The 21,019-nt window shown below is 48.3% G+C and overlaps 1 protein-coding gene across 1 annotated transcript in view; it reads right to left on the bottom strand.

The window, feature by feature from the left end:
• The window catches only part of LOC149439323 (uromodulin-like), an 82,339-nt gene that overhangs the window by 47,391 nt on the left and 13,929 nt on the right, over positions 1–21,019 (bottom strand). The window contains exons 3-4 of the mRNA XM_089659207.1: positions 19,765–19,947; positions 19,577–19,669 (exon numbers count right to left, since the gene is read on the bottom strand). Coding sequence (XP_089515333.1) covers positions 19,577–19,669; positions 19,765–19,947 — 276 coding nt within the window. The remainder of the gene's footprint in view (positions 1–19,576; positions 19,670–19,764; positions 19,948–21,019) is intronic.

The following is a 21,019-nucleotide window of genomic DNA, read 5'->3' on the forward strand; positions in this document are numbered from 1 at the left end:
GTATAATGTAAATGTATAAATTGTAAATGGAAGTGTGCTAAAACCACCGCCCTATGTTGGAATGTGGGGCGGAGGAGGGGAGGGACAGCCCTGCCCTTTGTCTAACGCCTACTTTATTCCCATTACCCCTGCCCTGCCCAGTACACTTCCTGCTAGCAGCCATCTTGCTGCACCTTTGTCCCTTCCTGCCCAGCCCAGTACACTTCCTGATGGCAGCCATCTTGCTGCTCCTGTTTTGTCCCTTCCTGCCCAGCCCAGTACACTTCCTGAAGGCAGCCATCTTGCTGCTCCTGCTTTGTCCCTTCCTACCCAGCCCAGTACACTTCCTGGAGGCGGCCATATTGGTACACCAAATTAGACAAATGGAAGGCCAACACCTCGAGTGAGCCGCCTCTACCCAGTGTGTCCAGTCTTACAAGTCAATGGTACATTCTACGTAGCACCGGATGTGCTGAGCAGAATCCCAAGTTGTCTATGGTCCACAGGACCCGAAGATATTGGACGTTTAAAAGGTACCCCCAATTATGGTGGAACTGAAGCCTGGAGCTCCCCTACCCAGGAAACCACAGTACCCACTGAAATCCAAGGCCATTTCGAAGCAGGTCAAGTCCCTTGTGGCAAATGGTGCACTCGTACCTTGTACCTCTCCATGTAATACACTTTTGTTCCCGATAAGAAAAGAAGACACCCAAAGGAGAACCAGAAAAGTACAGGATGGTACAGGACCTCCGAGCAGTGAATGAAGGCACTGTTTTAGAGACACCTATCGTTCCAAATCCCCACACTTTACTCACAGGGGTACCTCCAACAGCAAAGTATTTCACCGTGGTGGACCTGGCAAATGCATTCTCCAGCGTTCCCTTGTATCCTCCCTGCAGATACTTCTTCGCTTTTATCCATGAGGGGCAGCAATACACCTGGGCAGTTATGCCACAAGGGGGCAAAAAATTCCCTGAGCCAGTTTGCCAAAGCCATGACCACCATACTGGGCACGTGGCAAAAGGAACATTCGGCAGTGGTCCTTCTTCAATATGTGGATGACTTTTCCTCTGTGCTGATGACCTGCCCACGGCTGAAGAAGCCTCAGAGAGTTTACTATGTTACTTGGCACACCAAGGCTATAAGGCCTCTAAACCGAAGTTGCAATGGTGCTCTACAACAGTCGTATTCTTGGGCCACTGCCTCTCACATGGAACAAGGCATCTTACGGAGGAAAGAGTTAAGGCCACCCAGAACTTGCCACTCCCTTTAGGCCAGAAGCCATTCCATGCCTTTCTTGGCCTCATATCCTACTGTAGGTCATGGATTCCTGATGTTTCTTGGTTTATGCAACCACTCTACGATGCTCTCAAGTCTGAGCCCTTCCATCTGTCCGAAGAGGCCAACTCCAACTTTTTTGGCTCTAAAACGCTTATTTTCTTCAGCCCCAGCCCTGGTTCTACCAGACTACGAGAAACCTTTCAAACTGTTCATGTCTGAACGCCAAGGCCATGGCACAGGAGTATTGGCCCAGTCCCACGGAGACTGCCTACGATCCGTAGGCTACTACTCATGCCGTTTAGACCCAGTGGCTAGAGGAGCACCCTCGTGTCTGCGTGCAGTTTTCGCTGCTCCAGCTCTGCTTAATAAGACCTCTGATATCGTACTGGGACATGAACTTGTTCTTCTGGCACCGTATGCCATTGCTGCCATTTTAAACCAAGTCCAACCTAAACATTTGTCCGCAGCGAGGCATCTTGGACTACTGTGTTCCCTCCACCTTCCTGATAACGTCACTCTCCTACGTTGCCAAACCCTGAATCCGGCCACTCTCCTCCCAATTGCTGAGGGGGGTAATGAAGGTAATGCAGAAAGTGGAGAGGATGATGGAGCCACTGAGCCTCATAATTGTCTTGAAGTGATGAAAATGGAAATCTTCCATCTCCCCCACAGTGAGTGAAACTGTCAAGGTCCTACCTTTTCCCTGAGGTTATGTAACTTCATGTGCTGGCGTCCATCTTGGATTCTGCTGTGCATGATGGGAGTCCTTTTATGCCTTCAGGTTTCTGTGGTCCATCCTCCAGAGGGGTGTGGCTGATGACATATAAGCCTGTGGCCCGCACATGCTCTTTGCACTTGTGTCTTGTGTCTCTGTGTTGCTGTTACTCTGTTCTGACTCTCGTGACTCTCCTGGTATCTGATTCGGCTTGTCTTGACTATTCTTTGTATTCTCCTTTGATCTGACCCTCTGTTGCTGAACCCGGCTCGTGACCTGTGATTCTCGTCTGCTGTCCTGTACTGTTCTGTCCTGTTGTTGTTGACCCCGGCTTGTCTGACTACTCTTTTGTCTCTTCCACCAGCTACACGCCATTGGCGGCGGCCATTACCGCAGCTGAGGTGTCTCGGGGGCCGCGACCTGGTTCCTGGCTGCGTCAAGTCCATCCCCACCATCAGGGGCCCTGGTGAAAGGCAGCCTGGGACTTAGACTCCGCGCCCTGAGGGACTTTGGTCTGTGGGTGGTGGTTGTCGTCAGCCAGTGCGTTACATTGTTAGGCCTGCCTGCCCGTTCCTCAGCTCCTGCCCTGACAGAAACACCTCTGCAGGATCCAGACTTCACTTTCTTTGTTGATGGTTCCAGATATGCGGTCACTACTGTAGACACAGTCCTACAGGCAAGAGCCCTATCGCCAGCAATATCTGCACAGGGAGCTTAACTTCAAGCACTCACAGCAGCATGCCAGATGATGGAAGGAAAAAGGGCCAATATCTACACAGACTCCAGATACGCCTTTGGGATGTCCCATGACTTCGGACCCATATGGAAGGCAAGAGGATTTATGACTGCGGCAGGTACGTCCATAAGACATGGAGCAGCCATTGGACGACTGCTGGAAGCACTCCTTCTACCCATTCAAGTGGCTATTCTGAAGGTAAAAGCTCATGGGAAATTAAACTCTTCAGAAGCCAAAGGCAATAATCTGGCAGATTTGGCGGCAAAACGAGCGGCCATGGGACCACCAGAAATGGAAGGAGAGGTGACCGGAGAGTGGGAACCAATATTCACCTTACAGACCTTACCTGTGGACAGAAGCTACCTCAAGGAACTCCAAGAAGCAGCAAGTCCAGAAGAAAAAAAAAGGTGGAGACGGAGAGGAGCTATTCTCAAAGACAGTCTGTTTGAGTGCAACAAGAGGTTTTGTTTACCCAAGAATATGTTTCCAGCTGTAGTCCAGTGGGCACACGGAGCAGCCCATCTGTCAAAGAGCCTCATGAACTCTCTCATCAACAAGTACTATGTAGCGCCTGGAATTACCACATTGACAAATAATTTTTGCAAAACATGTGCCATCTGTGCAAAGTGCAATCCGGGACGCACAGAGAAGACACCACAGAAACACTTGGCCAAACCCCTATACCCTTTTCATAGGATACAAATTGATCATATCCAAATGCCAAAGAGTGGGCGGTTGAGTACACCCCAGTGGTGTTGGACATGTTTTCCAGTTGGCCAGAGGACTTTGCTGTAACTAACATGACTGCTAAAACAACTGCGAAGAAACTCCTCACTGGGGTTGTATGCAGATATGGGCTTCCAGAGGTGATAGAGAGTGACCAGGGCCCCGCCTTCACAGCTTCAGTAACCAAAGAAATATGGGCAGCATTAGGAGTCACTCTGGCGTTCCATACCCCCTATCACCTCCAAAGTAGTGGGAAAATAGAAAGAATGCTAAAAATAGCCCAAGAGACTGGCATGAGTTGGCCAGACAGTCTGTTTATTGCCCTATTTAGTGTCAGATACACACCAAGAGAGAACACTCCCTATCCCCTTATGAGATTTTGTTTAGCTCAGCCCCCAGATTTGGTTGTTATTTTCCACAACAGTTGCAATTACAATTTGATGTGTTAACTGATTATGTGACTGTATTATTACGTGAATTAACCCGTATCCATGTCCAAGTGTTTTCTCCATTCCAGATTCTGAGTCAGATACAGGAACTCACAGCCTATTACCCGGAGATTGGGTATTAGTAAAGACATTTATGAGGAAACATTCTCTTGAGCCAAGATATGATGGTCCATTCCAAGTTCTACTGACCACAGCCCCTTCTGACAAGGTGGCCAGGAAGAACACTTGGATACACGCCTCCCAAACCAAGAAAGTCCCGAACCCTGAGGAAAAGGCGTCATCTACACCATGACAACTATGTTGTATATCCTTTTTCTTATAAGTCTGACAGAGGCTCAACAGGTGGATATCACCGAAATAGGTGACACCACTATATTTTGGTACAACTCATCCAACACTCATGTAGCTATTTTCACCTTTGATTTCTGTAGTATAGATCCCATGTGGTGCTATGACCATAATCTATATGATCTTGACACAACGAGCATGTTCCGATAGTAGTGACCAGGTATACATATGTGTCATGGATGATTACTGGGGACCAAAAGATTAGAATAAGATTGGAAGGGATTTGGACTGGTGAGTATGCCCTTGCAAAGGCCATTATGCCTCTCCACATCCTAGCAGAGAATACCCCTGACCCAATGCCTGGCCGTAGGAGGAAACGAAAAGCTCCTTCTGGTAGTTTTGACCCACATGTGTATAGATGCTATTGGAGTCCCAAGGGGGGTGCCTAATAAATTTAAAGCCAGAGACCAAGTAAAGCAGGTTTTGAATCCCTGATTCCCATGATAACTGTTAATAAAAATGTAGATTAGATAAATTACATATACTACAACCAACAGAGGTTTGTGAATTACACCAGGGATGCCCTTCAAGGAATCGTTGACCAGCTAGCCCCTACATCCTACATGACATTCCAGAATAGAATGGCTCTGGACATGATTTTAGCAGAAAAAGGAGGTGTCTGTAAAATGATAGAAGGAACCGGAACATGTTGTACATATATTCCTGACAATACTGGCTCGAATGGTAAGGTTACTCTGTCTATAAAGAAATTGTAAGATCTGTCAGTTGAGTTGAAAAAGAATTCAGGGATCACAAACTTGTGGGATCAATATTTCAGTTGGATGAGTGGGTGGCAAAAGATACTTGCCCAAATAGGGGTAACTGTATTAATAATTCTGATTCTCCTGGTCCTGGTTGTATGCTGTGTTTTACCATGTGTGAGGAAATTGATGAGCAAAGCTGTAGACAACAGAACACCTACCTTCGTGAACCAGGAGCAAGAGGATCTCCATATGGTAGATGAAGAAAAAACCTTATACCCCATTACGGTCCCTCCCCGCCAATAGTAATCTCACAATTTTGTAGGGATAGCATCTGACTTCCTTATGTACAAAGTCTGTGGCAAGGGGGGTGATGAAATAGTCATCACCTGTCTAACGTACAGCATAAAAGAGTTCCAAGGTACATAAGGACAGATGAGCTAGGTTTTATAGGGACAGAGTAAAATAGTCATTTTAAGGGGGGACTGTGATGGATTTGGTAAAATGCCTATTTCGTTTCCTATTGAATATATATATATATATATATATATATATATACGCTATTTCTATAAGTTTTATAAATATTTACTTTTATACTTTAATACATATGTTGTGTGAATATTTTCTGCCTGCTGGGCTTTGTGGTACTATAAGAAATCCTTGCTTAAGAAATGTCTGCTCACACACACAGACCCCCTCCCACCGTGTGATTTGGGAAACAAAGGAATGTTTTTCTTCTCTATGAGATAAGACTGAAGAAGATCACACCTATACCATGACGGAGATTGTTTTCGTGTGGAAATGACCAATCAAAGACTAATATAATGCTTATGTTGTTGTCAGATGACTCTCGCATCATTCTGCATATATAAGCTCACTTTCTCATTATAATAAACTAGAAGTATTCATAGACTGAACTTGTGTGTCAGCGTGAGTCCCTTCCAATGTGCGCACATTTCAAAGCTAGCGTCATAAATTTTGGACAGGAACAGATAAGCAGTGGACGATTTCAGTCCGTGACTAAAGCACTACTATGACAACTTGTTAGGACAAGCCACAACCCAGGAGATGTCAGAAATTAAGTGGTCAGAGGACATGGTTAATGCTTATGTGTATTTAAAAAATGCAATGGTGACCGCCCCTGGCCTTGGTCTCCCTGACTATGCAAAAATGTTTCATGTGTATGCAAGGGACAATTGTAAGACCATGGCCGGTGTACTCGCCCAAGAGCACGGAGGCAAACTTCGCCCTGTAGCTTTTTTCTGAAAAGTGGTGCCAGTTCAGATCCAAGGCATGGCTGCATGTCTCAGAGCATTAGCATCTTGCGCGATGGCGGTTGAGATGGCCACATCATTCACCCTAGGGCATCCTACAACATTGCACACTACACATTTTGCTAAAAAATATACACACTCAGCACATGTCCTTCCAGAGATTGAGCGGCTATGAGATCATTTTGCTGTTCAATCCTAATCTCACTATTAAATATGTGTCAGCCACCTCAGGTCCTGCTCCCATTCTTAATGCTCTGTTAGGCTTAAAAGGGGAGGAAGATGAGCCAGTTCCCAGACATGATTGTATTGATCTGATTCACCAGGATACCTCTCCTCGCCCAGACTTGTCCTCTGCTGCATCATCAGATGCCCAAGATATTTTTGTAGATGGGTCCTGCTCCAGACTCAATGACACCACCTATCATGCAGGTTACGCGGTAGTAAAACTGCCTGGTGAAATCATAGAGGCCAAAGCAAGTCCCTATAAGTCTGCCCAAGCTGCAGAACTCATAGCACTTACAAGAACTTGTCAGCTCTTTGCAGGAAAGAATGTAAACATTTACACTGACTCCAAATATGGGTTTGGCGTAGCACATGACTTTGGGGTAATTTGGTCTAGGAGAGGATTTGTAGCTGCTGATGGGAAGAGCATTTCACATTCCACGCTAGTGAAGGACCTCCTCCATGCTATACAATTGCCAAATAAGTTAGCAATCATTCATTGCAAAGCACACACGGGAGAACAAACTGACATTGCAAAAGGAAATGCACTTGCAGATCTAGAGGCAAAACAAGCAGCCAGCACACAAACAGCTGAAATACAAATGCCTATGTTGACCCCGGAGATCACACTTCTGGACAGTACCTTGTTGAGTCTCCAAACATATGCATCAGAACAAGATCTTAATGATTGGGCAGGGGAGGATTTAGCAAAAGATGAGAAAGGCCTCTTTCTCAAAGAGGGGAGCCATGCATCCCTGCAGCTAGTGCTCCGCTATTCATAGAACAATATCATGGAATAGGTCATAGGGGCTGGCAAAACACCTGTGCAGTTTTATTACAAGACTTCTACATTGCAGGTCTTCCCAAATTAGTGAAGGCTTTTGTATCCAGATGCATTGTTTGTATCCGTAATAATCCAAACATACCAAATAAGCCTAAGCATGAGCATCTACAATACCCTACCACTCCTTTCACACACCTTCAAATTGATTTCACACACATGCCAAAGATAGGAAAGAAGTAAGAATATATTTTAGTGATTTTAGATGTGTTTTCTAGGTGGGTAGAAGCTTTCAAGACTACAAAGGAAGATGCCCAGACAGTTGTCCGTATCCTCACACAGGAAATTATTCCTAGATGGGGGTGCCCTCTACAGATCAATTCAGACAATGGTCCTGCTTTCACCTCAAAGGTTTGTCAGGGACTAGTGAGAGCCCTAAAAATCGAGTGGAAATCCCACATTCCCTATCACCCACAGAGTTCAGGGATTGTAGAAAGAATGAACAGGACTGTAAAAGATAAACTGAGTAAAGCAACTTGGGGTACTTTTGTCGCCTGGACAAAGCTACTTCCAATTGTATTAGCAGAAATCAGGATGACACCAAATAAAGTGACGGGATATTCTCAGTTTGAAGTATTGATGGGGAGACCGTTCCCCACCCCGTGGGCTAGAACACCACTATTGCTAGAATCAGGAGATGTAGAGCAGATTAGGGAAGAGTATGTCCGTAAATTGATTGAAACCTTGGATATGGTTGAAAGAAATGTTGCTCGCACCTCTCCTTCTGATTCACAGGTACCAACACACCCATTCCAGGTCGGGGATCACGTGGTGGTTAAACAACTAGCCCAGAACAGAAAATCCGGATACCCATTCGGACCAGAGACCAGAGTGATCGCAGTGACTAGGACCGCTGTCCTAGTAGAAGGTCAGCAAGCCTGGATCCATGCCAGCCGAGTGAAAAGGATCAGAGGAGCTGGTCAGGAAGCTCATGACAAGGAGGTGAAGCAGGTGACAAATCCTCGAAGAGTGAGTGAAGTCGGTAACAAAGTCTCTGAAGATAAACAAGATGAGCATTCTACTAGCCAAGGACTCTGGAAAACTATGGCTTTTGCTGGGATTGATTACATTTTTAGTGTTTTACCCCAATATGGATAGTGACTAACTGCATATACTCTCCAGAAGACCTGGGCGCTGTTCAGGTCATATGTGGCTATAAGGAGAACCAGAATGTATCAGAGAACACACACATACACTCATATAAACCCCCCCATAACAGAAGAAAGAGGGAGGCTCCAATAGGCAGCTTTGACCCACATGTTTATATAGACGCCATAGGGGTTCCAAGAGGGGTCCCGGATTAATTTAAAGCCAGGGACCAGGTCAAAGCGGGTTTTGAGCCAATCATTCCAACCATCACCATCAACAAGAATGTGGACTGGATAAATTACATCTATTACAACCAGCAGAGATTTGTAAACTATACAAGAGATGCTTTAAAGGGGATAGCTGAGCAGTTAAAGGCTGATTCCACCATGACTTTCCAGAACCGGGTGGCTCTGGATATGATGCTCGCAGAAAAGGGTAGTGTATGTGCAATGGTAAAAGGGACCGGTACTTGCTGTACCTACATCCAAGACAACATGGGGCCAAATGGCAAGGTCACTATGGCTGTTCAAAAGCTATCTGATCTGTCGAAGGAGTTGAAGGAGAATTCAGGGATTACAGATCCATGGGATCAGTATTTTGGGTGGCTCAAGGGGTGGAAACAGATATTAGCACCAATAGGGGTAATTATTGTAATAACTCTGACACTCATAGCTCTTGTGGTATGTTGTGTGATTCCGTGTATAAAGAGGCTTATGAACAAAGGTGTAGATATGAATATGTGTCAGGGATCCTACAGCGGTAGCCTCCAGCGATCCACAATCCGGATTCCCCCAAGGCGCGGAATCTAAGTCCCTACCTGCCCCTGTCACCAGGGCCCCTGATGGTGGGGATGGACTTGGAGCAGGCTGAGACCAGGTCGCGGCCCCTGGGTTCACCCAGCTGTGGTAGAAGCACCGTTGGAGGTGTATAGCAGGTGAGAGTCTGATGTCAGGAGGTCACAAGAGCAGCGTCGGGCAGGCCGGGTCGGTAACAGCGGTGGCGGCGTGGTACAAAATCAGCAGGCAGAGGAATAAACAGGTCACAAGCTGGGTTCGTCAACAGGAGATCAGAACGTGCAGGGTTAAGCAGGAGAATGGTCAGACAAGCCAGGGATCAGAACAGGAGACAGACGGCAAATCAGGGTCAGGCAGGGTCGGCAAGAAGACAATCTACTAAACAGGAACTTCAGGAAACAGGTAAGACCATACGGCACTTGAGCATTGCAATAGCTGGGTTTAAATAGCCCGCCCGACTCCTGACAGGCGCTCCTGGGTCCTAGTGCCTGCCCGGCGCCGTCATTGGTGACAGGCGCGCCTGGGTCCTAGTGCCCGCCTGCCTGAATGTTTTGTCAGGATTCTACACATGTGCAGATTCAAACGCCTCAGTGATCTTCCCATTCCCTGACAATATGTATGAGGAAGAGATCCAAGAACAAACTACCTCACTGAACCCAAAACCTAAGGAGTACCACACTTATCTAGCCAAATACAGAAAGAAGCAAAAGAACTATGTTATATAAGAGGGGATAAAAATCATGTATGTAAATAATGATTTAAGAGGGGATTGAAGGTAAATTGTATGTTCCTCGCCCTACATTCTGTTTATTTTTATATCTACTCCATTTTGCTTCTCTATTTTATATTTTGTCTAGATAATCAAATGTATAGTTGTGTGTGTGTGTGTCAGTTACGTGCTATAGAACTTCAGCCACTCATCCTTTTAAATCTTTGCTCAAGGCATGAAAAGTAACCAATTATTTCTTTGTACTAACAGCACCTGCTTCTGCTATGATATAGTTAAAAGTTAACCACTTCTGCATTAAGGGAAAATACCATTGGTTTCTTGCAATTGATTCAAGATCTGTGCGATATTAATTGTTACAGATGTCACGTATATAGCCTTAACAAATTACTCAGTGAAATTCCATTCCGTGTTCTCCTGTTACAACTCACTGTATATAAAGGAGGGAATTGTGAATAAAAAATCGGATTTGTTCTCTGGAAGACCTGGCATGCATGTGTATTTTTCATCCTCCCAGAGAATAGTCCCTTGGATCCAATGCGGCCTAAACCTGCCAGTGGTCATTAAAGAAATATCTCTTTCACTGATATGCGCTAATGAGGCTGCTGTCAAGGTCCTACCTTTTCCCAGAGGTTATGTTACTCCATGTGCTAGCATCCATCTTGGATTTCTGCTGAGCATGATGGGAATCTTTTATGCCTTCAGGTCTCTGAGGTCCATCCCCCAGAGGGGTGTGGCTGAGTACATATAAGCCTGGGATCTGCACATGCTCTTTGCACTTGTGTCTTGTGTCTTTGTCTTGCTACAGCTCTGTGTATACGCTCGTGACTCTTCTGGTATTCTGACTCGGCTTGTGACTAAGACCATTCTCTGTGTTTCCCTTTGATCTGACCTTCCGTTGCTGAACCCGGCCCGTGACCTGTGATTCTCTGTCTACTGTTCTGTACTGTTTTGTCCCGTTGTTATTGACCCGGCTTGTCTGACTACGCTATTGTCATTCTCACCAACTACACGCCATTGGCGGCGGCCATTACCGCAGCTGGGGTGTCTCGGGGGCCGCGACCTGGTCCCTGGTTGCGTCAAGTCCATCCCCACCATCAGGGGCCCTGGTGAAGGGCAGCCTGGGACTTAGACTCCGCGCCCTGAGGGACTTCAGTCTGTTGGTGGTGGTTGTCGTCAGCCAGTGCGTTACCCTGCCACTAGGCCTACCTGTCCGTTCCACAGCCCTGCCCTGACATTACACAAGTGCCATGAATCCTGACGGCGCAGGTACGCCTTCACTTCCTATGTTGGTTGCCAGACTGGATCAACAGGATCTCCTGTTGGATCAGTTCGCTCAGGCGTTGCAAACTCTGCTGGCACGCACCGCGCACCTTACTCCTGGTGTTATTAGGCCGGTTGTCACTCCGGTGGTCGCTCCCGCTGCTGTTCCGCTTGCTGTGCCTACCGCCGCGGCTGATGCGGCACCCGCGGTGTCCAGAGGTATGACCGGTTCAGCCCCTCTTCCACAGCGCTTTGGGGGTGAGCCGAGTCAGTGTCGTGGGTTCCTTAACCAGGTGGGGATTTACTTTGAATTAATCCCCTACGCTTTTCCGACTGAGAGGTCAAAGGTGGGTTTCCTCATCTCACTACTCTCAGACAAGGCCTTGGCCTGGGCGAATCCCTTATGGGAGAGGAATGACCCAGTGATTCACGAGTTTTCCGGTTTTGTCGATGCCTTCCGTAGGGTATTCGATGTACCGGCTCGCTCCGCCTCGGCTGCCAAGCTGCTCATGTCTATGCATCAGGGTTCACGGACTGTGGCCGAGTACGCCATAGAGTTTCGTACCCTGGCAGCAGAGGTGGGTTGGAACAATGAGGCTCTGGTGGCTGCGTTTTCTCAGGGTCTTTCTGATGCATTGAAGGACGAGATCGCAGCCAAGGAATTGCCTGTGGAGCTGGAAGCACTAATTTCCTTCCTGATCCTGATTGATACCAGGCTCAGGGAGAGGCCTTCACTCAAGGAACGCCTGCGGAGGCCTTCCAATCGACTGGCACCTGCGTTTTCTATCCCACCCATTCCTCCCTCTCCTCCCACGCCTCCTGGGGATAGATTGTCTGGTGGTGAGCCCATGCAGCTGGGGTTTGCTCGCTTTTCCGAGGGAGAGCGGGCCGCTCGGCGTCGGGAGGGTCGCTGCCTGTACTGTGGTCTTGGTGGGCACTTTCGGCAGTCCTGTCCGGTCCGTCCGGGAAACGCTCGCACCTGAGATCCTGTCGGGGACAGATCTTGGGTGGAGTCTCCTCGTCCCCGGCGTTCCGCAGAGATAAGCCACTGATCACCGTTGTCCTCTCTTGGGCGGAGGGCTCGGTGACGGCCCAGGCGTTGGTAGATTCTGGGGCTGGCGGGTTGTTTATGGACAGCTCGTTTGCTGCCCAGCACTCCATTCCCCTGCAGGCTCGAGTTACCCCATTGGTTCTCGAGGCGATAGATGGCAGGCCCCTGCAACCACCGCAGGTTACCCACGAGACTATGCCAGTTGAAGTAGCTATTGGGGCTGTTCACAGGGAGTTGGCCTGTTTCCAGGTGATTTCTTCTCCGCACTATTCGGTGGTTTTGGGGTATCCCTGGCTCCAGATGCACAATCCAACCTTCAATTGGCAAACTGCCGAGATTCTCTCGTGGTCTCCACAGTGTGGGGCCGGGTGCATCCGTGGGCCGGTTAAGGTGTTGTGTGCCTCCTCGGACTCTGCGTTGCCCACTGATTATGGGGAGTACCAGGACGTGTTTGATAAGGTACGCGCTGGTGCCTTACCTGCTCATCGTCCTTACGACTGCGCCATATCCTTGCAACCCGGTGCCACTCCTCCGCGTGGCAGGGTGTATCCTCTCTCGGTTGCGGAGAATAAGGCCATGGAGGAGTACATTGCGGATGCGCTTTCCCGGGGGCACATTCGTAAGTCTACTTCCCCAGCAGGAGCGGGCTTTTTCTTTGTAAAGAAGAAGGGTGGTGAATTGAGGCCTTGCATTGATTATAGGGGTCTCAATCGAATCACCACTAAGAATGCCTACCCGATTCCCTTGATTACTGAGTTGTTCGACCGCCTTAAGGGGGCAACGGTCTTTACCAAACTTGACCTTAGGGCGGCGTACAACCTCGTACGGATCAAACAGGGGGATGAGTGGAAGACCGCGTTTAACACCAGAACCGGTCACTACGAATACCTGGTGATGCCCTTCGGGTTGTGTAACGCGCCCGCAGTTTTTCAGGAATTCATAAATGATGTCCTTCGTGACTTGTTGCAGCAGTGCGTGGTAGTTTACTTGGATGACATCCTGGTTTACTCTGCCTCCATGGAGTCCCATATCCAGGATGTCAAGCAGGTGCTGCAACGATTACGTGAGAACGAACTTTTTTGTAAACTTGAGAAGTGCGAATTCCATCGATCCCAAGTTGCCTTTTTAGGCTACATCATTTCTGCGGAGGGATTCTCCATGGACCCTCAGAAGGTTTCGGCGGTTCTGCAGTGGCCTCGTCCCAATGGCCTTCGGCCCATTCAGCGCTTTTTGGGTTTTGCCAACTACTATCGGAAATTCATCAGGAATTTCTCCACGCTGGCAAAACCTCTCTCAGACCTAACCAAGAAGGGCAGCAATCCTCACGAGTGGCCATCCGAGGCCATCGTAGCTTTTGAGGCTCTGAAATCCGCCTTCGCTTCGGCTCCGATACTGTCTCATCCCAATCCTGGATTGCCCTTCGTCCTTGAGGTTGATGCATCCGAGACAGGAGTAGGCGCTCTCCTGTCTCAACGTCGGTCGCCCGATGGACCCCTACTTCCCTGTGGGTTCTACTCCAGGAAGCTTTCCTCTGCAGAGTGCAACTACCAGATAGGAGATAGGGAGTTGTTGGCAATCATTCTGGCTCTCAAGGAATGGAGGCACCTGCTCGAGGGCTCCGCAGTTCCGGTCCTCATTCTTACCGATCATAAGAACCTGACTTATCTTTCGGAGGCGAAAAGATTGACACCCCGTCAGGCCAGATGGGCCTTGTTCTTGTCGCGGTTCAACTATGTGGTCTCCTATTTGCCTGGTTCCAAGAATGTCAGGGCTGATGCATTATCGCGGCAATACTCTGAGTTGTCCAGGGAGGACTCTGAGCCAACCTCGGTCATACCTCCAGATCAGATCCTGGCTGCCATTCGTACCAGTCTGACTTCTCCCCTTGGGGAGCAGATTTTGGCGGCTCAAACTGACGCTCCTCCCGAGAGACCGGAGGGTAGATGTTTTGTACCCGAGGGGTTGCGCACCCGTCTGCTGCGTACCTACCATAACTCCAAAACTGCCGGGCATCCGGGGAGGAACCAGTTGTCTTGGGTCGTCTCTCGGTTGTTCTGGTGGCCAACTCTCCGTGCCGACATCGCCTCTTATGTAGCGGCATGTTCGATCTGTGCCCAGAATAAATCTCCACGGCATCTTCCAATGGGTCTTCTGCAACCCATTCCCAATGGGGAGCGTCCTTGGTCACACCTGGGCATGGACTTCATTGTAGACCTCCCTGTGTCTCGGGGCCATACGGTCATCCTCATGGTCGTCGATCGTTTTTCCAAAATGTGCCATTGTATTCCACTCAGGAAATTACCAACAGCGCAAGAACTGGCCACGGTCTTTTCCAGGGAGATTTTTCGCCTGCATGGGTTGCCCAAGGTGATTGTCTCGGACCGCGGGAGTCAGTTCGTGTCCAGATTCTGGCGCGCCTTCTGCTCCCAGTTGGGCATTAGTCTCTCCTTTTCTTCAGCCTACCACCCGCAGTCCAATGGGGCTGCGGAGCGTTCCAATCAGGCCTTAGAACAATTCCTTCGGTGTTATATCTCGGACCATCAGGACGATTGGGCCGATCTCCTGCCTTGGGCTGAGTTTGCCAGGAACTCAGCGGTCAACTCCTCCTCCGGGATGTCCCCCTTCATGGCCAACTATGGGTACCAACCCGCGGTATTACCTGAGAGGGTCTCACCACAGGACATTCCGGCTGTGGAGAACCATCTTGCTGCCCTGCGTTCTTCATGGGGGCAGATCCAGAGGGCTTTGAGGGACTCGGCTCAGCGTCAGAAGTTCCAGGCTGATCGCAGACGGTTGCCCGCTCCTTCATACCAGGTCGGCGATCGGGTGTGGTTGTCTACTCGTAACCTCAATCTTCGGGTGCCCACACCCAAACTAGCTCCCCGTTTTGTCGGTCCTTTTCGCATTCTCCGCAAGGTGAATCCGGTGGCCTATGCCCTTGCCCTTCCACCTGGGATGCGGATCTCCAATATCTTTCATGTATCACTGTTGAAACCTCTGATCTGCAATCGCTTCACTACCTCTCTGCCTCGGCCCCGTCCCATTCGGGTTGACGGTCATGAGGAGTATGAGGTGAGCCGGATCCTGGACTCTCGATTGGTGCGCGACCGATTACAGTTCCTGGTTCATTGGCGCGGTTATGGTCCCGAGGAGCGTTCCTGGGTTCCTTCTGCGGATGTCCATGCTCCTGCCCTCCTCCGCGCGTTTTATACCCGCTTTCCTCAGAAACCTTTTGTTGAGCCGCGGAGGGGGAGGGGCCCTTGAGGAGGAGGTACTGTCAAGGTCCTACCTTTTCCCAGAGGTTATGTTACTCCATGTGCTAGCATCCATCTTGGATTTCTGCTGAGCATGATGGGAATCTTTTATGCCTTCAGGTCTCTGAGGTCCATCCCCCAGAGGGGTGTGGCTGAGTACATATAAGCCTGGGATCTGCACATGCTCTTTGCACTTGTGTCTTGTGTCTTTGTCTTGCTACAGCTCTGTGTATACGCTCGTGACTCTTCTGGTATTCTGACTCGGCTTGTGACTAAGACCATTCTCTGTGTTTCCCTTTGATCTGACCTTCCGTTGCTGAACCCGGCCCGTGACCTGTGATTCTCTGTCTACTGTTCTGTACTGTTTTGTCCCGTTGTTATTGACCCGGCTTGTCTGACTACGCTATTGTCATTCTCACCAACTACACGCCATTGGCGGCGGCCATTACCGCAGCTGGGGTGTCTCGGGGGCCGCGACCTGGTCCCTGGTTGCGTCAAGTCCATCCCCACCATCAGGGGCCCTGGTGAAGGGCAGCCTGGGACTTAGACTCCGCGCCCTGAGGGACTTCAGTCTGTTGGTGGTGGTTGTCGTCAGCCAGTGCGTTACCCTGCCACTAGGCCTACCTGTTCGTTCCACAGCCCTGCCCTGACAGCTGCAGTGATGGGTACTGATAGGCTGCACTGATGAGGAGGCACTAGTAGGTGGCACTGATGGGCAGTGCCCACTGATGGGCACTGAATGGCAGCACTCATATATGGCACTGATAGGTGGCACTGACTGGCACTGTTAGGTGGCATAGACTGACACTGATAGGCAGCACTGATGGGCACTGATACACACTGATAGGTGGCACTGACTGGCACTGATAGGTGGTACTGATTGGCAGCACTGATAGGTGGCACTGACTGGCACTGATAGGTGACACTGAAAGGCAGCTCAGATGGGCCCTGATTGATGTGCACTGGTAGGCACTGATATGTGGCATTAGTGTGGCATTGATGGGCACTGGCAGGTGGCATTGATGGACACTGACAGCTGGCACTGCTGGGGCTACAATGATCATCAGGGCACACTAATCATCAGTGACCTGATGATCAGTGTACATGTCCCCTCTGAGTAATGCCAATTACCTGCTCTCCTCTCCTCTCCTCTCGAGCTGTCAGTGTGACAGCTCATGAGGAGAGAAATGCTGACCACAAACATTTCCCTATTCACATGTGATCAGCTGTGATTGGACACAGCTGATCACATGACCGAGCCGACATCTTCGTCTCTTTCCGTTGATCCGCTGTGTCCAAGGAACACAGAGCACCACCGATCGCCATGCTGCACGCCCCAGGAGCCGCGCATGCGCGGTTAGAGTAGGAGGACGCTACATGACGTCCTTCCAGAACGAGAGAACCGCCTTGTGCCCGTCATTACCATATATGGGGGGTGGGAGGCGGTTAAAAAGGGTTTTTTTGTATGTCAATTATTTAGGTTACATATTTCTTTAGCAAACTAAATGTCAGTTAGGCATAATGTGATCAACTTTAAAGGGATGTTCTAGTTTTTCAATGTAAAAGTGAGCAGCCTGATGTAACTAATCCTACCAGTATATGCTGATATTGTAATGTATGCCCAGACATATATTCTCATTACATCACTGACTCTTCTTTAATATTTGCAGTGCTACAAAATGGTTGTTCTTTACGGATCCTTCTCACATTGTTGAAACCAATGCTCCCCTGTGTGTCTGATATCCTAATTCACAATTGTTAAGGGTTATGTGGGTTCCATTGCTGAGCTCCTCTGTCTAAACATGCTGGTTTCTGGCTGTCACACTGATGCTTTGGCTTCAGTCACACTATACAATACTGTATAGGTATCAGGATCTCCAACTTTTCTCCAATTGTAATTTGCTGCATTCTTGTTCCAGGTCAGTGATTCAGAAACTAGCATTGTGAAAGTGGTCACCAATGTCAGTCCCCATAATATTGTCATGGAATGTGTACTTTAACTAGCTGCCGACCGCAGATAGCCGAATGACGGCTGCACTGCGGCCGGCCAGTTCTGGGTGGACGTCATATGACGTCCCCCCAGAACGCGCTCTCCTGCGCTCTCCTACGGACACAGCTGATCACAGCTCTCCTCTCCTACGGACACAGCTGATCACGTGATGTGGTAAAAGGCCAATCACAGCGGCCTTTTACCACGTGATCAGCGGTGTCCAATGACACGCTGATCAGAGGGAAATGCAAGTGCCGGTTCTCGGCTGCACTTTCCTCACGCTGTCAGATCGTGAGGAAAGTACTGCCGAGAACCGGCAGTTGTCAGAGCGGGGATCGGCACCGATCATCAGGGCACTGATGATCAGTGCCCTGATGATCGGTGCCCAGCAGTGCCACCCGCAAGTTCCGCCCACCTGTGCCCAGCAGTGCGCCCACTAGCTCCGCCCACCCGTGCCCAGCAGATCACCCACCCGTGCCCAGCAGTGCACCCACCTGTGCCCAGCAGTGCACCCACCTGTGCCACTCTGCAGTGCCACCTACCTGTGCCCAGAAGTGCCACCTACCTGTGCCCAGCAGTGCCACCCACCTGTGTCCACCCACCTGTGCCCACCAGTGCCACCCACCTGTGCCCACCCACCAGTGCTGCCCACCAGTGCTGCCCACCAGTGCCACCCACCAGTGCAGCCCAGCAGTGCTGCCAGTCAGTGCCACCAGTCAGTGCCCAGGGGTTGTGCCAGTCAGTGCCGCCAGTCAGTGCCCAGCAGTGATGCCAGTCAGTGCCGTCTATCAGTACCCATCATAAGTGTCACCTATCAGTGCCGCCTATCAGTGCTGCATATTAGTGCCGCCTATCCGTGCCACCTCATTAGTACTGCCTATCAGTGCCCTTTAGTGCTGCCTATCAGTGCCCATCAGTGCCGCCTATCAGTGCCCATCAGTGCTGCCTCATCAATGCACATCAGTGAAGGAGAAAAAATACCTGTTTGAAAAATTTTATAAAAGAAACAAAGAAACTTTTTTTTTAAAAATTTTTTGCACTTTTTTAATTTATAGCGCAAAAAGTAAAGCGCCCAGCGGCGATTAAATACCACCAAAAGAAAGCTCTATTTGTGAGAAAAAAATGATCAAAATTTCATATGGGTACAATGTTGCATGACCGCGCAATTGTCAATCAAAATGCGGCAGCGCTGAAAGCTGAAAATTGGCCTGGTAAATAAGGGGGTATAAGTGCCTGGTAGGCAAGTGGTTAAGCAGCAAATGGACGTAATGGGGAGCCCCCCCCTGCACTCATGGGATTGTGACAGCTGAGGTGGGGTAGTTTCAAGGCCCCCCTGCCCCTTCTTTCTCCTCAGGCACCCGGGAGGACAAGAGGTCAGATCACACCTGGTCCAGCTGTGGGAAATCTGTCCAGCAACATTCCCTGTCAGTTGACACAGGTGTGATCTGCTTGGAGATAAAGGTCAGCTGACCCTCCTGGGGAACATTCTGGAAGGTCACATGACCTTTAACCTAGGGTCAGATGATCTTTTGGAACCTTCCAGAAGGGGCTTAACCCCCTATAAAAAGGGGCTCCGAGCCAGTCCTTAGACCCCTGTCTGACAGCTCCCCTCCCCCCCTTGTCGCGGCCATATTATTAAGTGGTTTGGTCACCTTTCTACAAAGGGGGACAGCTGATTTCATTGTCTTTGGATATATTTTCACCCCGAGTCGTAGTGTCTGGGTAGTTATCAATGGTTGATGTTATTGATAGTAAGTATAAATGGTTATTGATAACATGATGTAAGGGGTCACATATTTATAGCAGTAATAAAGAGGCCGCGGCCAATTAACCTCCAATGCTGTTTGTGTTGATTTCATCCATTTCAGACATGCCGGCTACAATCCCATAATAGTACGAAGCCACTAAGTGCTCCATCTAATGACTAATCTACACGTCTTCCATATATAATAAAATAACAAACACATGACAGAGCAAAGCATGTAATATTGTCAATGTCTTAGGGAATGTGACTCCCAATGTATACACTGCAAGAACAAACTCCTAATATGCCCACCAAACACATACTGTGCATTCTCTGTATGGGGAAATGACTGGGATGACATTGCAAAGGAAAGAAAATGAACAAAGTCTTACTCAGATCAGGGTATGCGGTGTTATTACATTGACACTCTCCTGATGGGTTGCATTCTTCATCTGTGGCACATCCATCCACACAGATAGGAGTAGCTGCAGAAGACACAGCAGGAAATATCTGTTTAAAATGACATCCTACAATGATCAGACTCAGAAAGTACACTTTAAACTGATATGAAAATACTTACATGTGCAACAGGATAGATCTTTGTTGTAGTATAGGCCCTCTGGACAGCAGAGGAGAGGATTGGGGCATGTTGTATTTACATTTGGAATACAGAGCGTATAATCACTACATGTACATCCATTTTCAGAATAACAGTCCCCATAACATGGGACAGTGTCACAATAAATCATATTCTCATACTTGGCTGAGAAGAGAACAAAAAGATGTTAGAAACCAGGAGCTTTTGTAATTAGACAATTTACAGATCAAATCACATGGCACAAAAACATCTGCAATATCACTACAACCGGCAACAGTATTTATAAAACTGCCCATAAACCTCTGCAAACAGTAGAAAAATCTTTTGTTCAACAATCATATTAATTCCTTTGGTGACTGCAATGACTTTATAAGTCCTAATGTAAAATGTCCCTTTACCATGAGAACGCTCCCAACTGAGAACTAGGAATGTGCAATTGTGTGTGTTCCTGGCTGTCAGACCCGCTGAGTCCTAGAGTTATTGTCCAGGTAACTGACGCACACCAATGCTGCCAAACTTGGTCTAGGTGTCAAAAAAATAACCACACACACTATATATATACAGTATATTCCATCACTTTTAGGCAGAGCTGAGGATGAACCTTAACCCCTTCAGGCCTAAGGGTAAAACAAATGCCTAAGCACAATTTTTCAACATTGACATGTGTTAGTAAAACCGTACATATCATCACAACTACTTTGTACATCCAGGTGAATTATGCCTCGTTTTTTTCAGGACAAATTGGGTTTTCATTTGTTGATAAATGGTAATGGATATCTCCTGATTTTATTTTATTATCAAAGGAAAACTGGCCCAAAATAGTACAAAATAACACTTTTTTAAATTTAGCTGTGTGTATCTTGTTACTACCATAACCTACCACCAAAGAACAACCCAAAATAAATTCTCCAGCTCTTGAAAATCACAGCGATACCACATACAGTGAACGAAATAAGTATTTGCATAATTTGTTAGACATGCATTTCTTTTGAATTTTATGTTGCTATTCTGTCTCTCAGAAGTTACAATACACCTAACATTCAATTTGTAGACTCATCATTTCTTTGTGAGTGGGCAAAGATTAACCACTTGAGCTCCAAAGGATTTACCCCCCTTAATGACCACGCCTCTTTTTGCTACTCGGCGCTGCACTAATTCAACTGATAATTGCACAGTGATGCAATGCTGCACCCAAACGAAATTTATGTCCTTTTTTTCACACAAAACAGAGCTTTCT

This window comes from Staurois parvus, unplaced genomic scaffold (genome assembly GCF_062004578.1).
Source record: "Staurois parvus isolate SC_StPar_1 unplaced genomic scaffold, SC_StPar_1.0 ptg001134l, whole genome shotgun sequence".
Taxonomy (NCBI): domain Eukaryota; kingdom Metazoa; phylum Chordata; class Amphibia; order Anura; family Ranidae; genus Staurois; species Staurois parvus.